This window comes from Strongylocentrotus purpuratus, unplaced genomic scaffold (assembly GCF_000002235.5).
Source record: "Strongylocentrotus purpuratus isolate Spur 01 unplaced genomic scaffold, Spur_5.0 spur5_scaffold_2, whole genome shotgun sequence".
Lineage (NCBI taxonomy): Eukaryota > Metazoa > Echinodermata > Echinoidea > Camarodonta > Strongylocentrotidae > Strongylocentrotus > Strongylocentrotus purpuratus.
This window is the reverse complement of record NW_022145605.1, coordinates 40,539,472-40,561,797: the sequence shown is the minus strand read 5'-3', so window position 1 is coordinate 40,561,797 and position 22,326 is coordinate 40,539,472. Positions and strand designations below refer to the sequence as shown.

Here is a 22,326-nt window from a genome sequence, read left to right as displayed (position 1 = left end):
TTATCTTTAAAAAGTTGTGATATAACATATGTTGATACCATTGAAACCATTTGGCTCAAACTATCACCTTCATGCATCTAAACATTTAGTTATGCTACCTTACAGATTCAGTGAACTGAACTCAAACAAGAATGCTACATTTCTTCATGAAAATAAAATATGTCACATATAACTTCCCTCAACTGCTCCTTTACAACACACAAGAAAGTAAACTTACAAACATACACTTTGTCCAAAACACATTGATTAGAAATAACATTATCTATGAAATAACAAAGAACATATTTTCCATTTTCACACACTGTGTTCAATATGTTTGTATGTATGTACGCATATCAATATCTCATAGTAGTAAAACATCACTTTACAATCTCTTTACATATTATTCTGACCTGATATCGTTACTTGTGAATCGTAATAACTCACATCTCTTCAATCTCCAATGTACATTACCATCATAGAATAATTTAAATATAACTTAATATAATTATGAAAGTTATGCATAGATTTACATTATTTTACATGTCAGTATCATACTACTCTCTGAGCAGTGTCTCGGGTACATGTCTAAAAACTACATTTTTTAAACCAATCATTTCAGATCTAGCTATGTCGCAGCATTTCAAGATGAGCTGCTCGACACTACCTTTGCTAACTTAGTTTCAACGAAATCCTATCTGATAGATATTTGAAAAGGATAGAAATAAAGGATATAAAATAACAAAGAAGAAACAAAGAAATAAAAAAATAAATACAGAGCAAGAAGTAGAGATTAGGGAAGAAAATGGAAGAAAGCTAGAGAGATAGAGAAGGGGAGGGGGGCAGAGAGAGAGAGAGTGGGTGGGGAGAGGGAGAGGGGGAGAGAGGGGGGGAGAGAGAGGGGAGGGAGAGAGGGGAGAGAGACAGAGAGTGAGAGAGAGAGAGAATGAGAGAGAGAGAGAGAGAGAGAGAGAGATAGAGAGAGGAATAAGGGTTAAACAACTTATCCTTTATATAATTATACAGACTAATTCACAACATAAAATCAATCAAGGTATATATGATTTCTCTCTACAAATATATCCAAAGCTAAAAAAAGGCAAAATGTTACAATATCATATCTCTACCCCAGAATGAATGCACATTACATAAAGGACTAAATAACTCGATAACCTTTCAACAATCCTCGGAACCTAGCATCACATGCATTCACAGCTTCTATAATCTTCTAATGATACCAAACGCAGAGAGCAAAAAGATTTTAAGAAGAAAACTGAGAAAGTGCGTTGCTCTATAGATTAAATACGGGAAGTCAAATTCAATTGCCTTAATGAAATTTCACACAGTATACAATAGTATTAAATTGCCAGGTAGATAATTTGCAAAACACAAGAGTGGATATCTGAAAAAAGAAAAATAATATGTTATTGTGCCAATAAACTGAGTGACTACAGTGAATCTCTACGATGCTTTTAAGTATTAATATCATACGCAATCAGACTATATTGCCATTTGTGCACATATATATTGCTCTGCAGTGCAAAAAGGGGCAAACGTTGAAAGCTCAACTTTGCACTTCGAACAGACCATCAGTGTAGACTGCGAACCAGATACGGTGACCTCTAAGACCATTGTTTTTTATCAAGGCATGATTCAAACCTCTGAAAGAGCAATTAGTGCAGTCTAGAGACCAAAGATCATCAACATCTTGGTCAGACCTGCCATATCACCTGCTTGGAGCAAGATGGATGTTAACACTGTGTTAGAGTATATGAGTTAACACCCTTATGGTTCAAAATGAACGATATCTTTATAATGCACACTGAGATGTATCGATAGTGAGCCTCAGTCATTGCTCAACAGACAGCTCACATCCATTCAAGAACAAGCTTGCTCAGACCGAACCAAATAGTGGCTTCATTGCAATCTTCTCTGTATGGACTGTCAGACTAAACAGAATCTTATAAAAATTTTGTAAGTAATTGCACAGAATTTCACTGAAATTAGTGCACCCAGTCAAATATACAGGTACTTTTCAAAAGTGCAAGAGATTCTGTAATGTAGAGCAGTTAACATGTTATGCTTTCTTGCTATAATTTCACCTCTTTTAAAAACTTACTTACATGTAGGTAATCCCCAAAGAGTTATCATAACTTTCTTGTATCTTGAATGACACTTGATGCCAAACCGACTCCACAAACTCCTAACTATCCACCTTTTTGCCATTTGAGGTAATGAAATTGTTTGATCGGTCTGTTAGTCTCCTTGATGCGACCGGAGTATAACAACTGTTTTTAAGTACACCCATAAAATTGGTAACCAAAGAATGCTTATAAATGCTTTTATGAAGTGAAATGTAAAATTGACATGAAAGTATTCTCATCATCAATATCACCGTCGTCATCATCAACATCAGCATCACCGTCCTAGATTAGCCAGGTCGACTTCTGGTACTGTTTTCACATAGTCTCACTCATTGTCTTTGAATTGAGATCGTTCTGCAGGGCTCGCCTCACAGCTGCAATGTCCCTCACATGATGATCAATTAACGGTAGATGACTGCAACGGACTTGCTGCGATGATAACATTGTCAGATCACAGAGGCGCTCACCGCCCGAGAGGCACAACACCAAATCCTCGATCAACAATTCAAGTTTGTTTCATTTATCAACCCATCTAATCATGATTATCCATCTCATCTCACCATCTACCCATCTCCTCATCTGTACCCGGATGTCTTTGCCGCGGTAGCATTGGAAGCACCATCGCTGGTATCCATAGCTTCTTCTATAGGTTGGATGGGACGAGCGGAGGATGGAGCGGTGCGGCTGGAGGACGGCTTGGTCAACAGGTCTTCATCAAAGGCAAACTGAGTCTGAGGCGTCTTGGCAGGACTGAAATATAGAATTTAGAATAGGAGTGGTGATAATACTGCAACAATTACATTTTTATTGAAATAATAGGGTGTTTCTACACTGCCAAAGTCAGGTAGTAGTACCTTTTGACTGGTAAAAATAGATGTTTGAAAATCTGTTAAAAGGTTATTGAAGCAAGATTTCATGAGTGGTACCAATCGCTAAAAAAATTCTTTGGATGTAGCCATATGATTATAAAGATATCTTTGTTTTTAGAGGTTGTTGTAATGTGGTACCAGATTTTTTAACTTGATGTTCGTATTGACAATATACATATCCTTTTCTATCCTCTTTATAAGCTTTGACATGTTTGTTTCTCATCAGGAACATACTTTATCTACCACTTGATGATGACAGTCTGAGGTCATACCTCCATTGTATAGACAGGGGCATGGGAAAAATAAACAGATGTGTGTGCGCAATCAACTTTTGAAAGACATGGTAGAATTGGGATTATGGTAAAAGGGTTTCCTCTGAATCATCCGCGATCTAAACATGGTTAATTTTTTCTTTTAGCATTGTTCTAGGGAGAGGGTAATTTCTATAAGGCAAGACAGTATACTTGAATTACTTACCTAATTGCAGACCTAGGACTAATACTTCCAGGGATCTTACGAGGCGACCTCACTTTGGTAAAGTGGTGAACTTTCTGATGCATGCTCTCCAACACAGAGGGCGCTACATATGTAAAACCCTGCAAGACGAAAGGAATTAGGTTTACAACTTGGTATCAGGATAGCATCTAATAAAATAGTCATTAGTTTTATCACGTGGACATCCCATTGAAACGCCTATTAATATCATAGCACAATTTAAAGAGAAATCAACAAACTTCAATACACAAAGATTTTCTTAAGAGGCAGTTATCAGAGGGACTTCTATTTTTGCCTATAGTTCTATTTTGTGAGAGGGATTAAAAGAGAGAGAGAGAGAGAGAGAGAGGCAGATAGACAGACAGACAGAGAGAGAGAGAGAGAGAGAGAAGGGGGGACGGGGAGAGAGAGAATACCATGAGGGGCATACAGAATTACTGAAGAGAGAGAAAGATGATGCAAGGACAGATACACATAGTAACACAAATAGATCAATATATCATCTAGGTCAACAATAAGATTAAGACACATTGATAAACAAGTACAGTCAAACTTGTCTATAGCGACCGCATAAGGGAAACCACAAAAAGTGGTCTTTGTAGACAGGTGGCCTTTGTAGACAGGTTCCTTTAGTACATGTTTCAATGAGATACCATTTTCAAGGGAAACAACAAATATGTGGTCTTTATAGACAGGTGGTCACTAAAGCAGGTTTGACTGTATTATATAATTGAACACATAGAGCAATATGAACTTGATTGATAGACAGGAATAAAGGAGAAATTGGCAACTACTAGTACTTACTAGGAAGATCTGATTGGCACTTTCACTGAGCATAGAATCATCTGGACTATCTACTGGTGTTTGCTTGGTAAACTTGGAGTCAAACTGGCTAACATCCTCCTCATTCACCTGTAAAGAGAGGGTTAAGAATTCATATGTAAGTATAACATAATGTAACATACATCATCTGGACTATCTACACTTGCAACGTGAGACTCTGAAAGCTTTCTTTTCTTTCATCTTTCTGAAATCTAATACTGCATTTTTCCTAACAGGCGATTCTTTAGAGGTGGGAGGAGGGCGAGAATATTATAAATAAGGCCTGTTGGTCATAAGAGTGACGTCCACTTTTGGTGACTGAATTCGCCAGTTGACATGTAAATAGCTAATGTCCTTTAGCAAGACATTCATTTGCATTTGCCACTCTCCACCCAGGTGTGGTAAATGGATACTCGGTAGGAAATTAATCCTTGAATGCTTTTTAGTGCCTTAAGGTAGCTGGACTAAACCCAGGTTGATAATAATACTTTGTATGCGCCTTGAGCACCCCCTGGGATGGATACATGGTGCACGATATAAATGTACCTTTACAGTGAATACTTTCTATACAGACCATCCAAGGGAGACAAGAAAAGTGGTCTTTATAGGCAGGTGGACTGTATGTACAAGCTCTATTAGTACATGTTTCAATGAGCAACCATTTTAAAGGGGACACAAAAAATATACAGGGGGGTCACTAAAGCAGGTTCGACTGTACTATTATTGGTGTGAAATTCCCTATGAGAGCCCATGATTATGTGTCTTTAAAGCCCCACTGCACTACTTATAGCTGATTGCACCCTCTATATAGCAAACAATGCCTAATTGGTGCCCATTGGTCCCCCATTTCTTATGTTAATTGAGAGCGGATTTGATGAGATAACCACCTGTCAGTGACCGTGCAGGGAGGTCTAATCCCCCTGGTCAAACTAGTGCAGATAGGCTTTAAATATGTAATGATGAATAACCAGACACTAGGTAAACTTACCACAGCAGGTGTAATAGGGGGTTCCCCCTTCCTTGCTAGTACATCATCCCACTTGACATGTCTGAAGAAAGGATGTTTCCTAATCCTAGTAGCGTCCTCTGGACCGCTGCCTAGTCTGGCTGAGATGTGTCTCTTCAGTAACTGGAAAGATGAAAGAAGAAGAATGCTATCAACCATCGCGACATTCAAAATGCAATGGATAGTAAACAAAACATGTTATTATGCTCAAAGTAATGGTAGAGTGAATTCTTGTTGTTGTTGGTTGGTTGGTTTTTAGTTGACTACTAAGACAGCATATGTGTGCTTGTAAGTAAGCAACCAGGGGACCGACAGCTTTAAATCCTCTACGAGCGTCTGGGTAATGAGGATCAATGCCTTACCAAAGGGCACTAACGCAACGACTTGGTTTCGAACCCGGGACATCCCAGTTATGAGACCACTGCTCTACCACTGACCCTGGATAGGTGACTATACCATCAGATTTATATTCCTTGCTTGTCAAGCATAGTGATGTTTTAAGTGAAAAAGCAAATAATTTCACAACAGTGACATGGGAAAAATGTTTACAAATACCCCTGCAGAAGGGCACCCATAAAAATCAAGAGCTTGACATGTATATGATTTTTAAAAGTTACGTGCTCCTTACCTTTCTCACGAGGTCTCTAGCTTCATGTGTTAGATATGGAGGTAGACTGAGCTTGCCTTTTAGAATCTGAAAAGAACAACGACAGATTTGATAAACGTAAAAATTGTTGACACAGAAATACTATTTCACCTGCCAGTGCTCCTCCACATTTCAAAAGCAAAGTCATAGATAATAATAATAATAAGAAAAATAATAGCCTAATAGTCCACTCCAAATTTTATTAAACCGAAACAGAAATTCTTTTTGCCCAAATGATCGTGAGCCCGGCAGCCACTGAGCAGCGCCAGATCGACGTTGCTCTATCCCTTATTGTTGAACGCCAAACAAGGTAGCAACAACTCCCATCTTTTAACGTCTTTTGGTATGACGCGGCCGGGGTTCGAACCCACGACCTCCCGGTTGTGAGGCGGACGCTCTACTAACTGAGCCTACATTTAACAATGATAATGTCAATACTCTCAAATCAATCTGGGTCATATTGATAACCAAGCACCTTCATAGTTCTTGCTTTTACCATCCTGACTCTAATCTATCTACCCTAAGGCTTTAAAAAACATCCTGGGAATTTCTTTCACCGAGGTACCAATGCTAGACTGAGACGATTGATGATGATGATGATGATTATAATACTACTGAAAACAAAAGCTCCATTTATAATGAGCACATATCCTTTACAGGGGATGATCAAGGCATCTTCAAATTATTATAACTACTCTGGCTTTGACCCAGCTGCTCTAAGTAAGATGCTAAAAGCATTCAAGGAATAAATTCCTACCAGGTACCCATTAACTACACCAATATTGATGAAGAGAGTGGCAAATGTAGATCAATGTCTAGCCAAAGGACATTAGGGCCACGGCGGGACTTGAACCACTGACCGTGTGATTCACAGTCCGGTGATATATCCGCCATACTATGGCACCTCTTCATATGTTGCAAATAAAGTTCTCCTACATTATCAAGTCATTGTGCTGATAATTCATTACCGTCCGGTCGTGGTAACATGATAGTTAGTTCATCGATATATACTTACTTTCTCAATGGTCTTCTTTCTGTTTTCTGCTGTGAATGGAGGCTGCAAGGACAAAACAAATATATCAATACCATACCTCAATACAAATGGGATTTGTTATGAGACCAGTTCATGGTTATCACATTACTGCAATGACCCCTAATATCCACAGATCTTTAAAACATGAAGAGGTCTAACTTTATACATTTTGAAATAATCACTCCTACAGCGATGGAGGTGCTACATAAATAGCCTTTGTTTCCCCTTTTCAAAGATTACTTCCACTTGTGTATCACGGAGTGCACTGAATGTGCATGAATAAATAATGATTACATAACTTTCATGAGTGCGTATCCAGTATTTAGTCTCTGTGTTTTTCAAAATTTGTTTTGCAATGGCCTTTATCTGCTCATGCTCAGACTAGCTTACGTGAACTAGCTTACAAGAAGCTTAGGAGTGTTTGTTATCGAGGTAACACACAGTGGGTGATGCAATGACGGGTAAATTAATTTAATCATTAGTAGGTCCTGTTTGTCTTTCATTTAAATAGTTGAATTCGTGTTTCCAAACCTGAAGAGATGCAAGGACCAAATAGGCTATGGGTAACTGGTAATCTTTCTACAGATATCTCTGTGAAAGCCTGCATAGTCCTTTCAAGATTTACAATAGAAGAAGAAGAAGGGTCTGTCCAACTGAACAAACTATTGTATCCCTTAAAATAAAATTTGATACCAGGAAATTGAAAATTAATTATTTATTATACAATAGGTTTCACATACTTCCAATAACGTCACTAAATTGACACAATGTGAATAATCAGGTACAAGGTCAAAGGTCAAAGGTCAGAGGTTATGTACTTACCCCACCAGTAAGCATGTCATACATGAGTGCCCCTAGACTCCACCAGTCCACGTCTTTACCATGTCCACTCCGACTAACAATCTCAGGAGCCCTGATCAAAGGAGAAACATTCACACACACACACACAAACAAAAATAATTCATTAATGGAAAATCCAATCTTCATAGACAGGTACAGAAATCAGAGAAAGCTTTCATCACAAGACGTATGGGCATTTAAAATGGACTGAATCTGTTATGTTATGTCACTGTGAGTGTCACATAGTGCCGGACAGCTTTCCCATTTGTTTCAACAACAAAAATATAAAAAAATACAATTTATCAAAACATATGAATCAGAAGGGTACTTGCTATTAAGAGGACCTATAATAATTTGCTATCCATAATATATTTTGAGTAGTGCCTCATGGGAGAGGGCACACAGGAGAAAAAAAAAGAAATTTATAAAATGTTTGTACATGACAAACAGGAGAGTTGTCAATGGCTATTTCACATTCCACTGACCAAATTGCTATTTTGAGATTTGCATATATTTAATGAGATAATATATTTGAGATAGTTGTAATTCCCTTATTATTGATCAGATATATTTCAAACTTTTACCATTCCGTCTATCTTTGTATCTGCTTTCATACAAATTAACTCCTTTCAAAGGTTTGATTGCCGTAGAAAAGTATTCACCATGGCAAACAGAAGGAAAGGGGGAGGGAGCAGGTGCAAGAACTGTAGTATACGCTGCAGGTAATATCTTTGACATGGAAAATGTTTTGTCTCCATAGAAACAAAAGGATCTCACAGCCGGCAAACTATAGCTTCTAAACTATTTGAGTAATAGTAAAGAAGTATAATGCCTCCCTCCCTCTGTCGCCCCGCCCCATTTGAAAATGGTTGCAATAGGTTCTGTGAAAACATTCAACGTCACCTTCAATATATTTTATTTCTGTTTATCTTTTAACTATTCACTGCTGCTCATGTAATAACATATCTGCTTAGCGCTTAGAAACTGGGACATTGCCAATGTATCAAGCGCTATATAAACAGAAACATTGTTATCATCATTATTATCAAAGGGACGACAAGATAAGTGAATAGCTAATCGTAACCATAGCTCAAGTGGTCAAAGTATCATTACAGGTAGGCAATCATTTTTCCTAGTTCAAATCTTCAAAGAATCATTATATATATATATATATATAGTCAAACCTGTCTAAAGCAACCACCCAAAGGAAGCACAACAAGTGGTCTTTGTAGACAGGTTCCTTTAGTACATGTTTCAATGAGAAAATATTTTCAAGGTAAACCAAAATTGTGGTCTTTGTAGACAGGTTCCTTTAGTACATGTTTCAATGAGAAAATATTTTCAAGGTAAACCAAAATTGTGGTCTTTGTAGACAGGTTCCTTAAGTACATGTTGCAATAAGAAACCGTTTTCAAGGGAAACCAAAATTGTGGTCTTTGTAGACAGTTGGTCACTAAAGCAGGTTTGACTGTACAATGACAGGTTAATCATACTCACATGTATTCTATCGTACCACAGAAGGTATGTGTCATAGATCCCTCTTCCAAAGACTCCTTACACAAACCAAAGTCGGTTAATACTACATGCCCTGGAGAAAAGAAGAAAAAAAAAGAAGGAATATGTATATGAAAATCAGGCCTGGGCCCCATTTCACAACACTATTCATTAGTGACAAATGACAGTTTTTGCTACTGGAATCCTTGCTTCTGATTGGTTATCAGCAGATTTGTCACTGATTTTTGTGATTTCTCGTTGAAAAAAGGCTCTGTGAAACAGGTCCTTGATCCAACCAAGGTACTTTCAAAAGTAGGATGTGAAACTTGACATAAGGGCATCAAAAATACATGGCAACACATTTAATTGGCATTGCATAATAGAGATGGGATGGACACATACGACTTAAGATAAGCTTGAGTTCTGGTAAAGATAGAAAATAAATTCTCACAGTAATTAACAAAATTTACACTGAATGTTCAAGATTACAAATAAATGACATGCACCAAATGATTTTGGTAGAAAATGTATAGGGGCTGGGTAATGAGCATAGAAAGATAAGGAAATCAAGGTAAGTAGGCCTGACACCATGTGCTTAACACAGGTCCCTATGTGCAAATGAGAGTTGTGGTTTTCATTGAAGATGATTTCTAGCAAGTTTTGTTTGTTTGTTTTTATGTTACTGGTTCAAACAATCAATCTGTAACCATGTTCTTTCGTTATACAATGACTCTTTGGACAATTACCAGCACAGCCTCTAGTACAATTATCCCCCCAAACAGCCACCTCGATGAAATTATCACTGAATAACTACACCCTGGGACAATCAACCCTTTGGAGAATTCCTCCATAATTTCTCCCATAAAATGACTCTAAATATCCCATCAGACAACTACTACTGGGGAAGAAGTGGGAAATGTCAAAAGGACTTGTTGCCCTAAAAGAAGTTGGCAAGTGTTTAAGCAAGACAAAGAGACAGAACGATAGAGAGAGATATATAGAAGGGGGTAGGTGAAGTGGGGAAGAAAGAGACATAATTTCTAACAAACGATGATTACCTTGTTTATTGAGCATGATATTCTCTGGTTTCAGATCCCTGTAGATGATGCCTAGTTTGTGTAGATGCTCTAATGCTAATACTATCTCTGATAGATAAAAACTGAAAACAAAAACAAAACAACAAATGTCAGTAATTAGTCCTAAACTACTTCAATATTTCAACATGATTCATAAGTTCAAATGAACTGAAACTGTAGAATCGAGTACTAATAATTGGGAGAATTTGTGTTTTTGTGACTACTATTTTTGTAAGCCAACTACTTTAACCTCCCTCCCACCCACATACATGTAGCCTTAATACAGGAATTCATTGCATAGACAATGGGTTCAGAAAGTTGCCTCATGTTGCTATATGCTGCAAAATTTCAACACAATGTAAACAAAACAAGATAATAAGTCAATCCTTGTATAAAAAAAAAAAATCAAGATGAACCGATATCTTCACAGGTGAAATAAACAAACATTTTAATATAAAATTTAAAGAACAAAATTAGCAGTTAGAAGCAATCCCCCCCCCCCCCTCGGAAACAAGAAACACACAAACCTACCATGCTGTATCTTCCATAAATATTCCTTCTCTTTCTAGATGCATAAATAACTCTCCACCTGCATGGGAGAAAACAAATTGAAAAATACATTTCATACCTTCCTCAAAATCAAATAACGGGTAAAACACATTACAGTCAATAAGCCTTTTGGTCTCTGATTCCATCGATTGTTGATTCTACAAAGATCAACTTGTGCCTACTCAAATAATACTGCTTTCAAACTGGCTTCTATCGGAGTCACACCGATGAAAGTACCGATTGAATTTTCCTTATGTAAACAAAGGTGAAACCGCAGTTTTCCCCGTCGCTTTCTAACTGCCGATGAAATTCCCTAACTGTGGTGAGCCCATGCCGGAAGTGAAGAATTATTGCGTAATTATTAAGCCCGTGCTCCATCTAGCTAGCATGCAGCATGTTCAACCATAAGTCAACAAACAAAGCTGGTTAAAAAGCGCGCGTACACTGCGACCTTTGACCATTTTAATCGCCTTTTTCTCCCGAACGCTTTCTAAATGGCCGTTTCATCGGTGTCACACCGATAGAATGAGAATTTCTCCTGCTCTTGAGCATGAGAATTTAATCGCCTATTTCTCTTCTTTTCATCGGCTATTTAATCGCCCTTTTCTCCTCTGTTGCTTTCTAACTGGCCGTTTCATCAGATGCGTCCGGTTGCATCCGATGAAAATCAGTGCAGTTAGAAAAGGGTATCAGTGTTTGTTCTTAAGTGTAAATTGGGACTGATACATGCATGTATCAATTCAACATTTTAAGACACTCAAGATTAAGGAACATGAAGCTACAAATATTAAGTACCTCTAGAGGTGTCACGTCTCTAAAATCCCCACCAAAATGATCTCATAATGAAGAAATAAAGTCATCCCCTTTACAACACTCCCCACTGACATAGAATGAGGTACAATTTTCTCCCTGTGTGGAAGGCATCGTGAAGATCAACGATGAAAGGATCCTGAATCGCTTTTAAGATACAACTGTTATCAAATAATAATGATAAGAATAGTGGATTCTTGTATAGCGCTCATGTCTGTCAGACTTGACACTCCTGCAATTATTACCCTGGCTGCCATTATGGCGCTCTAGCATTTCGAGGAATTAATTCCTGCCAGGTAACCATTTACATCACCTGGGTCAAGTGTGGCAAATGTAGATTAATGTCTTGCCAAAGGACATTAGAGCCGTGGCGGGACTTGAACCGCGGACCTTGTGATCCACAGTCCGGTGACGTATCCACTCAACCACGACATCTCTACAACTATGAATACGATTACGACCATGAGTACTTTTAGTGCTCAAAAAGGCCTCTAGGTCTTAGAGACTCACCACCGAGATAGGCGAGAATGAGGTACAGCTTCCCGCCCGTCTGGAAGGCATAGTGAAGATCAACAATGAACGGATGCTGAACAGCCTCCAGGATGTTACGCTCTGCCTTGGTGTGAGCCGTATCCTTCTGATTCCTGACGATCTTTGCCTGTCAAGAAGAGAAATATTAACATCATTCAATACCTGAGTATTTCTACCTTATACCCTGTCACTGTTCTATGCTGAAATGGTTGGTTGACAGTCACGTTGTTATATCAAGGTTTTAAATTGATTTTGTTTAGGGAAAACATGAGAGTAAGAACGTTGTGCATATAAATTATATCTATCATAAACTGTTGAAAAGCATATGAAAGTGCTGGGCAAAAGAGGATCTATTTTTAAATGTATGAAGACTGGAATATGTATGCTAAATTTCTTTATTCAAACTTTCTGAGGGGAAAAAAGTGTGTTAAGTTCTACATATATGCCTTGAACTGCTTGGAAAAAAAGCATGAAAAAAGTTTAATCAAAAGTACAGAGTTCAACATTCACAATTCAGAAAATGAGAAAGAGGTCAACATTTCATTTTGTTTCAATATCATTTATGGAGAAAAAAAATATATAAACCATATGTTTCAGAATTACATAACTTGTTTTGTTTGTAGTAGTACAAAGCAAATTTAAACATTTGGATTAACGAACCTTAGGAAAAAAAAGCTATAGCTATCATGTCAGTAGGAACAAACCTTACTCACCTTCTTTAAAACTTTCATTGCAAATATTTTTCCTGAATCTTTACCCGTCGTCTTCCGAACCTGGAAAACCTGTTGATATTTAAAAAAATCATAATACCATGCAACATGTTTTTTTTCATAATAAATTGAGGGTTTATTCATTAACAAGGGAAACGCTCTCGGCGGTCTCGCCTGCATAACACAATTCAATATGATAAACCAGAACTTCAATGACGTAGCACTCATCCGCATCTGCCAACAACAAATATCGTAAATTTTATGTGGTACACTTTTGAACTGGTCAAAAAATAAAAATTTGATGCCCTGGAAGGGACATAATTTCATTTCATTTGCATAAAGTACCATAAATAATCAATGGAGTAAAATCTCAAAATTCTGTGTAGAAGTTTAGTGTTCCAAATTTAGCTCTACCAGATAAGGCAAACCAAATCAAAATCTGTCAAGAAATGAGGGAGAAGAAGCAATTTTTGTTATTTTTGGAATAAATTTGCATAAATTACCATAATTAATTAATGGAGAACAATTTCAAAATTTGGTGTAGAAAGTTAGTGTACCAAAGTTAGCTTTACCAGAAAAAGCAAACCAAATCAAAATCAGTCGAGAAATGAAGGAGAAGAAGCATTTTTTGTGATTTCGAATAAATTTGCATAAATTAGCATAGATAATGAATTTCACGATTCTGTGTAGAAATTTTAAATCCCCCTCCTAGCCCTATCATATGAAACAATCAGAATCAAAATTGGTTGAAAAATAACGAAGAAGAAGCATTTTGAAAATCTTGATGTTGATGCCACAACAAAGTCTAAGTTTGTTGACCTTAAATGACCTTTGACCTTAACTTAGTGACCTGAAATTCTACTCACATGATTGGGGAGACTTGATAATCCTATAGTCAAAGTTTCATTGACTAAGAACCTATACTTTAAAAATTATATTAAAAATTCAAAAACTTAACCTTAGTTAATTTTTTGATGTTGACGCCGCCGCCGCCAGAAAAGCGGCGCCTATGTCTCGCTTTTTGCTACGCAGGCGAGACAAAAACCAGTAATTGACTTTGTCAAGTTCTATATTGAATAATCTGTATGGACTGGTGTATGTGCACATGCAAAGTACAAAGTCCTTTGTTGCCAGACTTGATGGCTCTAAGGTTCTTAGATGTACTGTACTCTGGTGCAATCTGAGCCATATTTTGAAGCATTTTCAAACAAAATTTATGACGCAATAGTTCATAAATAATATCTTGGTAGAGAAGGAATATTAACCTGTTGCTGCTACATGTTTAAACCCCCTGTGGACTGCCCTGATAAATTAGAAAGCTCTTTGAAAGAGAAAATTTTTGCTGGTGCCTGGTGACTAGTGGGACCTTAATTCAGTTTTTGCTAACAGGAACTAGACACTAGAACTGTGGTATTAGCATTTAGTTTTAACTGGTATCAAAAGCAAAACAAAGGCAATGCTCTTTATTTCATAAAAATGCACAAGAGCATTGTAAAAAGCTCTTATCTTTTAAGAGGTTATGACACAAGAGGACTGCGAAAGATCTTTAATCTTTCATCTTTAATCTCAGTTTTGATCCAAATAATATTTCCTTTTCAGTGTGCAAGTACTGTTGTTGATATACTGTATCGTTTCTATAATAATCATACACGGCTGTTATATTTGGATTACCATTCGTTGAGACTTCTTTTACATCTAGAAGAGAAGCTGATGCATTATGATGAAATGACCTATTACTAGTTATTCCACTGTCTAGATATATACATGTATATATACGCTGAGTGACTAAACCTATATTGAATTTGAATAAGATTTGAGTTACTATTATTTGGACAAGTCAAGTAAATTCCAAACTCGTTTTGACAAAGGATTACAAATCTCTTTCCTGGGCACCGTATCATAAAGATTTGTGATTTATCCAAATCAAAATCAAGTCCTTCAATCACTCACAAGTGTGCAGTCTCATATCTTTAATATGTACATGTGCATACACCAGTACTTGTACTTGTGATTAACATCAACTTGTACAATGTAATATCAGATAAACATGATAAAGCTGATATGTCAAATGAAGGGTATCAATCATAAAGAATTCCAAAGATCACACACAACAGAACAAATAGTGATTAGTCTTCCATCATTCATCATGACTTGCACATACTGTATTCCACTTCCGAAGAAGGACAACAGATCATTCCTTGAAAACTAGAAGGGTGCAGCTCTGCATGTATACCATACAGCAGGGGTTCTCAAACTTTTTCCTTGATGATCTACATGTAGTCCAGATATGATTTCCATGACAGCTATAAGTTCTGAAACATGGGATGCCATTTGCTTGAAAACTTCTTCGGGTCATTCGTATACGCGAAATGAAGAACAACAACTAATGATGTTACTACAGTATCAATTATTCAAATATTACTTGATCTACTGGTACTCCTAAATTTTATAGTAATGACACCTGTAAGTTATATACTGAAAAAAAAACTTTTTAAGGTTTATATCTGATCAAAGGGAAATTGTTACAGCTAAAAAAAAAATTAAGCAAAGCCTCCCGAGCAGTCCACATTGATATGCCCTGCACCGATGTGACCGCAGTCCGGACTTTGAGAAGCCCTGGAATAGAATATTAATTACACTGTAGTTCAGGTCCTTCTGAATCAAAGCAGACATTTATTACAATGTATACAAGTTTGGTACTCACCTTGCCATAGCCTCCCTTGCCTAGTACTTTGAGTAGCTGGAAATCTGTTGGTCCAACCTTCTCTGTGCCTGGATTCACCGTCTCCTCAGAGAGGGATACCTCCTCCACTTCAATCGACCTGCGAGATGGAACAGAGAGGGGTAAAGGTGTACAGTAGGTGACCACCTGTATACAGTAGCATGACCACCTGTCTACAAAGACCAGATTTTTTTGTTTCCCTTGAAAATAGTTTCTCATTGAAACATGTACATGTACTAAAGAAAACTGTACATAAAGACCACTTTTCTTGTCTCCCTCGGGTGGTCATTATAGACAGGTTTCACTGTACACACCTGTAGATGGTGTTGACTACACTGTAGGTATTAGGTCCATGAAGGGGGAGGGGGTAGCAGAGGAGGCGCGATAGCTCAGTTGGTAGAGCAGTGGTCTCGTAATCCAGTGACCCGGGTTCGAAACCAAGGCGATGCGCTAGTGCCCTTTGGTAAGGCATTAATCCACATTACCAGGTCCCTCGTAGAGGATCTAAAGCCATCGGCCGTCTTGTTGCTTACTTACAAATTGTACATGTACAAGCATTTATGCTTTCTTAGCAGTCAGGTAAAATAACCACCATCACCAACTATTATTCACCAACATGATACCTGGCTTGGTCGAGGGGGGGGGGGGTTACTACATGTGTATCAATGCTACTGGATAAGGGAAAGCTTTGTCATTTTTATGTGAGATCATCTTGGAATCCCCTTGGATACTTATGAAGAACCAGGAACCATTTTGGTCATTCATTCAAATCATCAAATCCAGTGTTATTACTGAGTACTGACAGATTAAATACAGAATGATACTTGATTAATTCTGTAGAGTTTTTTGCATTATTTTGGGTTTTTTTTTTTTTTTTTTTTTTTTTTTGTGTGCGTCTTTTAAGGGGGAATTTCTAGGCATCTGTGTGAAATACCCAATTTTCTAGACATACATGTAGCAATACAATTTTGTGGTATTCAACTCTAGTCTAAACAGTGAAAGGAAGTCACATTTCCCTCAAGAACTTTCAAAACACTATGTGGGTGAGTCATGTGACCTACATACATGTCATGTGACTCATGCCATACATACATAAACAGTGATCCAGTGAATTTAGAGCACTAGACTTTGTTCATGATTACATTGTAGATAAAGACAATGAAATGGGGCAAATGGGACCAGTAGTACATGTACATGTACACACAGACATTGTGTGTCCTGACAGGTTTTGTATCCGGACAGTTGATTTAAGACGGTACATGTAGATTTGAAGGAGTTTATATGCAATATTTCATAAATATTTCAAAGTCTTATATTATAATTAGACAATGTCAATTTATTAAAGCATTAATATTTATGACAGTTAGTGTTATTTGACGCACACATTACGTTAAATCCGAAGGCGAAAGTGATGTGTTTTTTCTTCAAACTTCTAATGTACATGTTGCTATCATGACTTAGTAGTTAGTACTATGAAAGTATCGACTCAAATCTGACCTACACATGATCCCTGCATTTGCTTTTAATTATGCAAAATATCTTGAAAGTTTCAACATGAGGAAGTAACCTTAGCTGATCAGGATAATGCTACTGTATGTATGTCAGAGTGTCAGGATTCAGGATGTGTAGGAACATGTAGGCACTAGCATCATGGTCAAGGCTGGGAGGAGGGGGCATAAGGGAGGGGGTTCTATCATCTTCTTTGCATGTTTATTTCCCCTCTCCCTTTCAAGAAAAAAATACTTTAATCATTTTTGGGGCTACTTTTAAAGCTTGATTGCATAACAATAACACTCTTTAATTTGTTTTGCATTGAACTCTATACAAATTTTGGGGGCTCTTTTATGACTTTTGGGGGCTTGTTCGCCCCAAGCCCCCGTGTATTTTTTTCATTGCTTCCTTTCCTCAAATCTGCTATTCTTAATCCTCTTTTGTTTTCTTAATATATGCCATTGGGGGACTGGAGACCCTCCACTGTGCCTCTATTGCTATGCATTGACATGTAGAATAGCAGGATTTTTTTTCTTCATTCATTATTTCATTTGTTTTCATATTTAAAAAAAAAATGACTGAAGGGTTATTATTACTATTAGTACCACGTCTACATGTCAGTGTGAATTCAATAACAAAAGTATTAACAAGATTAATGACCTAATTAAACTTGAATGCTGGTCCAATCAACATGTACACTGTACTGTGATTAGAGAAACAGCCATTTCAATCTTGCCTCAATGTAGGAAGACATTCAAGACAACACATATTAATGTAACATCTGATTTACATCACAAACTGAATAATACACCGCACATCATCTCCATTCTCTTCATCTACATTGTAAATTGAAATATAAAGTACATCAACAGTTACATGTATACATGTGATAATTGTTTCTCATGAACATTGGAATTTAAATGCATTTTTGCTCCCTCTTTTTATTTGATCTTTTCGTCCAATAATTTTGTCTTTTCTTCCAAATACAACTGTATCAAGCTCATTACTAGATTTTTTTGAATGAACAATTGGACCAAAGACTTTGAACAAACACAAAATTAAAGTGATCTCATTTAACATAGATTATGTGTATTGAGCAGAAAGATCCCTTTTATGTGAAGCCATACAATGTACATGTAGATACAATGTAGTATGAATCCCATGTCCTAACTACATGTACTGTACATAGCAAACTTAAAGATGAAGTTGAGTTCTGGTCATGCGATTGCATTGTGAAAGAAACGGTGTGGAACCGACCAGAAAAGGTTGATCATCTAGCATATAAGAATTTGTGTGTATTGCAAGGTTCTGGAATCATCAAAATGATAAGAAATTTGGCCAAGTCTTGGTAAAGTTACAAACACTTGCACAGAAAGATGTATATGGGACTACATGAACAGGTGGCGTAAAAAGCCTGCCCCCCGATTTTTACAATGTTACATGCATATTTAGAATATGAAGGCATTTGAAGAGCCATGATTTTCAGGGAACATGTCTTAAATGATGTTCTTCCACACTTGCATAATAAGAATGAGTAATGCTCACAAATTATTTTTCACCTCTTCCCAGAACTCAACCTTCTCTTTAAAGAAGAGGTTGAATTCTGGGGAGAGGTGAAAAATAATTTGTGAGCATTATCATTGTCATTGTTATTATGCAAGAGTGGAAGAACATCAGAACATCAGAAAAGCATGGCTCTTCAAATGCCTTCATATTTTAAATATGACAAGTAGGTAACAGCTTTAATAAAAATGAAGCCTGATTTTTATGCCACATGTTTGTGTAGTCCCATATACATCTTTCTATGTACAGTGCTTGTTACCTGTACTTTACCAAGACTATGCCATTATTTTTTTCTCATTGTGATGAGTACAGAACTTTACAGAACAAACCAATACTTATATGCTATATGGTCCACGTTTTCTGATCGATTCTACACCGTTTCTTTCACAATGCAATCGCATGAAGAGAACTCAACTTTGTCTTTTAAAGTTTTAATACTTACTCATAAGCTCCATCAGCCAGGTAGCTGTCACCCTGTTAATATAAAATATAGACAAAGCAACATTTAAAAAAGTATGCATAGTTCAATCACCAAAAGGTAATATAAAAATATAAAAGAGCACAACAACTCATTTATAAAACTCATTTATGAATTATGAAGTATGGTAATCATATTTTAATTGACCGGGAAAAATCCCTGAAGAGCAAGGTTATACAGACTTTTCCATGAAATGTGGCCTTAAATGGAAGTATCAAATTTGCTTCAAATGCTACAGTCCGGTCCATGGCCGGGGAAATGAACCATAACCTCAGTTACTATGAGGTACATGTACATACCCATGACTGCGTTTCCAGGGCCAGGGCCCCCATTTCACAAAACTTGTCATCAGCGACAAATGATAGTTTTTCTTGTAAGCTAGTAAAATCCTTGCTCCTGGTTATCTGCAGATTTGTCACTGATTTTTGTCATTTGTCATTAAAAAAAAAAAGGCTTTGTGAAACGGGTCCCAGATAGGTTGATTATTTTGACATATCATTCTCGACTGAATCAAACAATATTCAACTTTGCATGCAATATTCAATTATTAATTAAATGTGTCCATTGAATTGACAGACAATGTCAATAATATTTAAGGAAAAAGTCATATCACTTAAATAAAACTATTAGATCTAGACTTTCTAGTCTAACTCTAAGCATGTTTTATTAAAAACATTAAATAACTCTTCTGTGTCTAGACTCTGGAACCCCCCCCCCCTACACCAAGACCCCTTAAAATCATTGCCCATTGCCATTATTTAATAACAGTCACCGTCACAACAGTGACACATTAACATGAGGGGCGCTGGTCCGAGAATGAGGATACAAGGATACATGTATGTATCCTTGTCAACGAGGAAAAATTGCGATCTTAAAAAAAATAAGTATCGTTGTTTTTTTTCATTAGCGCTCTGCGGGTTCTGCGCAAGAAAATAACCCCAGTTCACCATCTACATTAAGTTGTCTGTCTTCCTGAGGATTAATCGCTTATATAACGTGAAAGTCTCTGTACAAAGTAAATGTAAAATGCATCAAGAAAATCATCGGTATCCGTTTTTCGCACTGTCAACGCGCGGATCAGAAATATGAAACGTCTGCAAAATTGCGGACGATCCCTATTTTTGCGGACGGGTCTGTCCACATTTACGTAGATCATAGATGATCCTTGTTTATGCAGACGATCCTTATTCTCAGACCGGCGCCCCTACTGATTAAATGGTTTACTTTAAAGACAGTTTCTCATTCCAAATTTTCACAAATGACCTCATAGTCTGTGGCACATGATTGACATTCCACAACTTGTTTTACTTTTAGGTAGATCTATAGACTTTATTCCTTTCTAGATCTACTTCTAGATCCTTTTACTAGTTTAAGGCACATTCAAGTTTGCATCAATAAGAATTTTAGTCAAGGTCGAGTCGAAAAAACAATTAACTTGACAAAAAGTGAGACATCATACAAAACAGTTGTCCAGCTGTCCGAGCAGCGCAACCGACCGGAGTCGCTAGCACGTAGCACGGGCATCTGTACACTGGAGTACCGCGTGAACTTCGCTCACCTCCGCACCCTCATCCTGCATGTCATCGCTGTCACTCAGGCACTCGTTTGCCTTCTCATCATGCTCACATAACTCCAAATCAAACACGCCGGCGTGTCCTGCCATCATGGTCTTCCAAGCTTTGATTCTCAGCCAGCAGATACGTCACCAAATGTGGGGTTTATAGAGGAACATCTGCCACACAAATCCGACATTGCCCGCTCCGTAAGCTTCGGAGATTGTAAATCACAAGAATGAATGAACTTCCACCCGGCCCGGTGAATTCCCGGAAGAAAATGGCGCATTACCGGTGAATATGTTTCGTAGGACGGAAAAGGGCGTAGTTTTAATCCAGGTGTAAAGTATTTTTTTATTCACTTAAACCTCTTTTTGGAAAGCATCCAGAATAAAGCACTTTAGTCATGATTAGATTTTCTAAAAATAATAAAACAAAAAAGAAGAAATATATAAATAAAAATTTAGTATTTATTTAAAAAAGCCGAATATTGCGTAGTCTACTCTTACCCAGGTCTGACAGTGAGCCTATAATGATGAACGTCTCTTCTAGATCTTTGCAATTGATTATGATAAGGCAACATTTATATGACGCCATATTTCTGTTTGAAACATGTCTCAAAATCATCTTAATCTTTCCTCAAAGGTTGGTTCCATATTGTTGAAACAATACTCTAACTTGGCTCTTACATGAAGAGTCCTGATCAAGGGAACAATTACATCGAGTTGGTGGAGTCCGACAGAGTTCTCGAACTCTTTTTAGCTGCAATGCGTGATTGCTACCCCCCCCCCCCCCCACTTCTTTGTATCCAAGTTAATAATTTATAACATAAAGGTATAACTGATAAGTGTAAAAAGAACCGTACATGTAGGCCCTGAGTAGAAATTTAAGTAGAATTTAATATCCATTAATAACTGTGTTGCATAATAATTGATTATAATAACTATATTTATAACAAAATAATGAAGTGTTGATTTTCATTAATAATCATTGTAATAATTCAGTCTCTGTTCGTTGATATAATTAGCTACCGCTATGACTCTAACCATTCCCTGTCAAGGTGGACTTCTGCCCTCCTCTTCAAATATATACCCTCTCCCTGTATTCTTCACTCCTTTCTTTCGCTTTCCCCATTTTTACTTCCGTCCCCGGACTTTCTTATATACCAATACACAAATACACTTTGGGCGACCTTCCACGCAAGCCGCCGTAAGTGGCGCTACAGTTGGGGGGCAGCTAGAGTACCTATATATAGAGAGTAGCGACAACTTGCGCATAGACGCCATTTTGTTTCACTCGCCCGGTCTACCGCGCGCGCGCGCAGTGCATGTATTAGTCCATGGGCCAGACCATGGCAGATATTGGTACCACCAGAGGTGGCAAAACCTTTGTACTTTTTTTTTGTTTGTTGGGCATATATACGTGTAAAAAGTTATGATAGCATTTCCGAATGGACAGCTTAGTCGTATAATCAGCAGTTTCCATGGCAACACAACAATCAAACCGGTATTATTC

The 22,326-nt window shown here is 37.3% G+C and overlaps 1 protein-coding gene across 1 annotated transcript; it reads right to left on the bottom strand.

Moving 5' to 3' along the window:
• Nucleotides 1-1,010: 1,010 nt before the first annotated feature.
• Nucleotides 1,011-21,106, bottom strand: LOC575764 (ribosomal protein S6 kinase beta-1). The gene is made up of 15 exons (XM_030992450.1): nucleotides 20,817-21,106; nucleotides 19,223-19,254; nucleotides 15,709-15,826; nucleotides 13,008-13,076; nucleotides 12,274-12,421; nucleotides 10,936-10,993; nucleotides 10,387-10,487; nucleotides 9,332-9,422; nucleotides 7,817-7,907; nucleotides 6,977-7,018; nucleotides 5,944-6,009; nucleotides 5,298-5,438; nucleotides 4,292-4,399; nucleotides 3,470-3,588; nucleotides 1,011-2,873 (listed from the first exon to the last, which is right to left on the bottom strand). The coding sequence occupies exons 1-15, from the start codon at nucleotides 20,922-20,924 to the stop codon at nucleotides 2,699-2,701; spliced, it is 1,467 nt and encodes a 488-aa protein (XP_030848310.1). The 5' UTR covers nucleotides 20,925-21,106; the 3' UTR covers nucleotides 1,011-2,698.
• Nucleotides 21,107-22,326: the final 1,220 nt, after the last annotated feature.

Excerpts from the sequence above, each read along its gene's own strand:
- LOC575764 (XM_030992450.1), bottom strand. The coding sequence starts at position 20,924 with ATGATGGCAGGACACGCCGGCGTGTTTGATTTGGAGTTATGTGAGCAT. Across the intron at positions 7,019-7,816 it reads ATGACATGCTTACTGGTGGG|CCTCCATTCACAGCAGAAAA; the intron begins GTAAGTACATAA and ends TTGTCCTTGCAG. Across the intron at positions 3,589-4,291 it reads GTGCCAATCAGATCTTCCTA|GGTTTTACATATGTAGCGCC; the intron begins GTAAGTACTAGT and ends TTCGTCTTGCAG.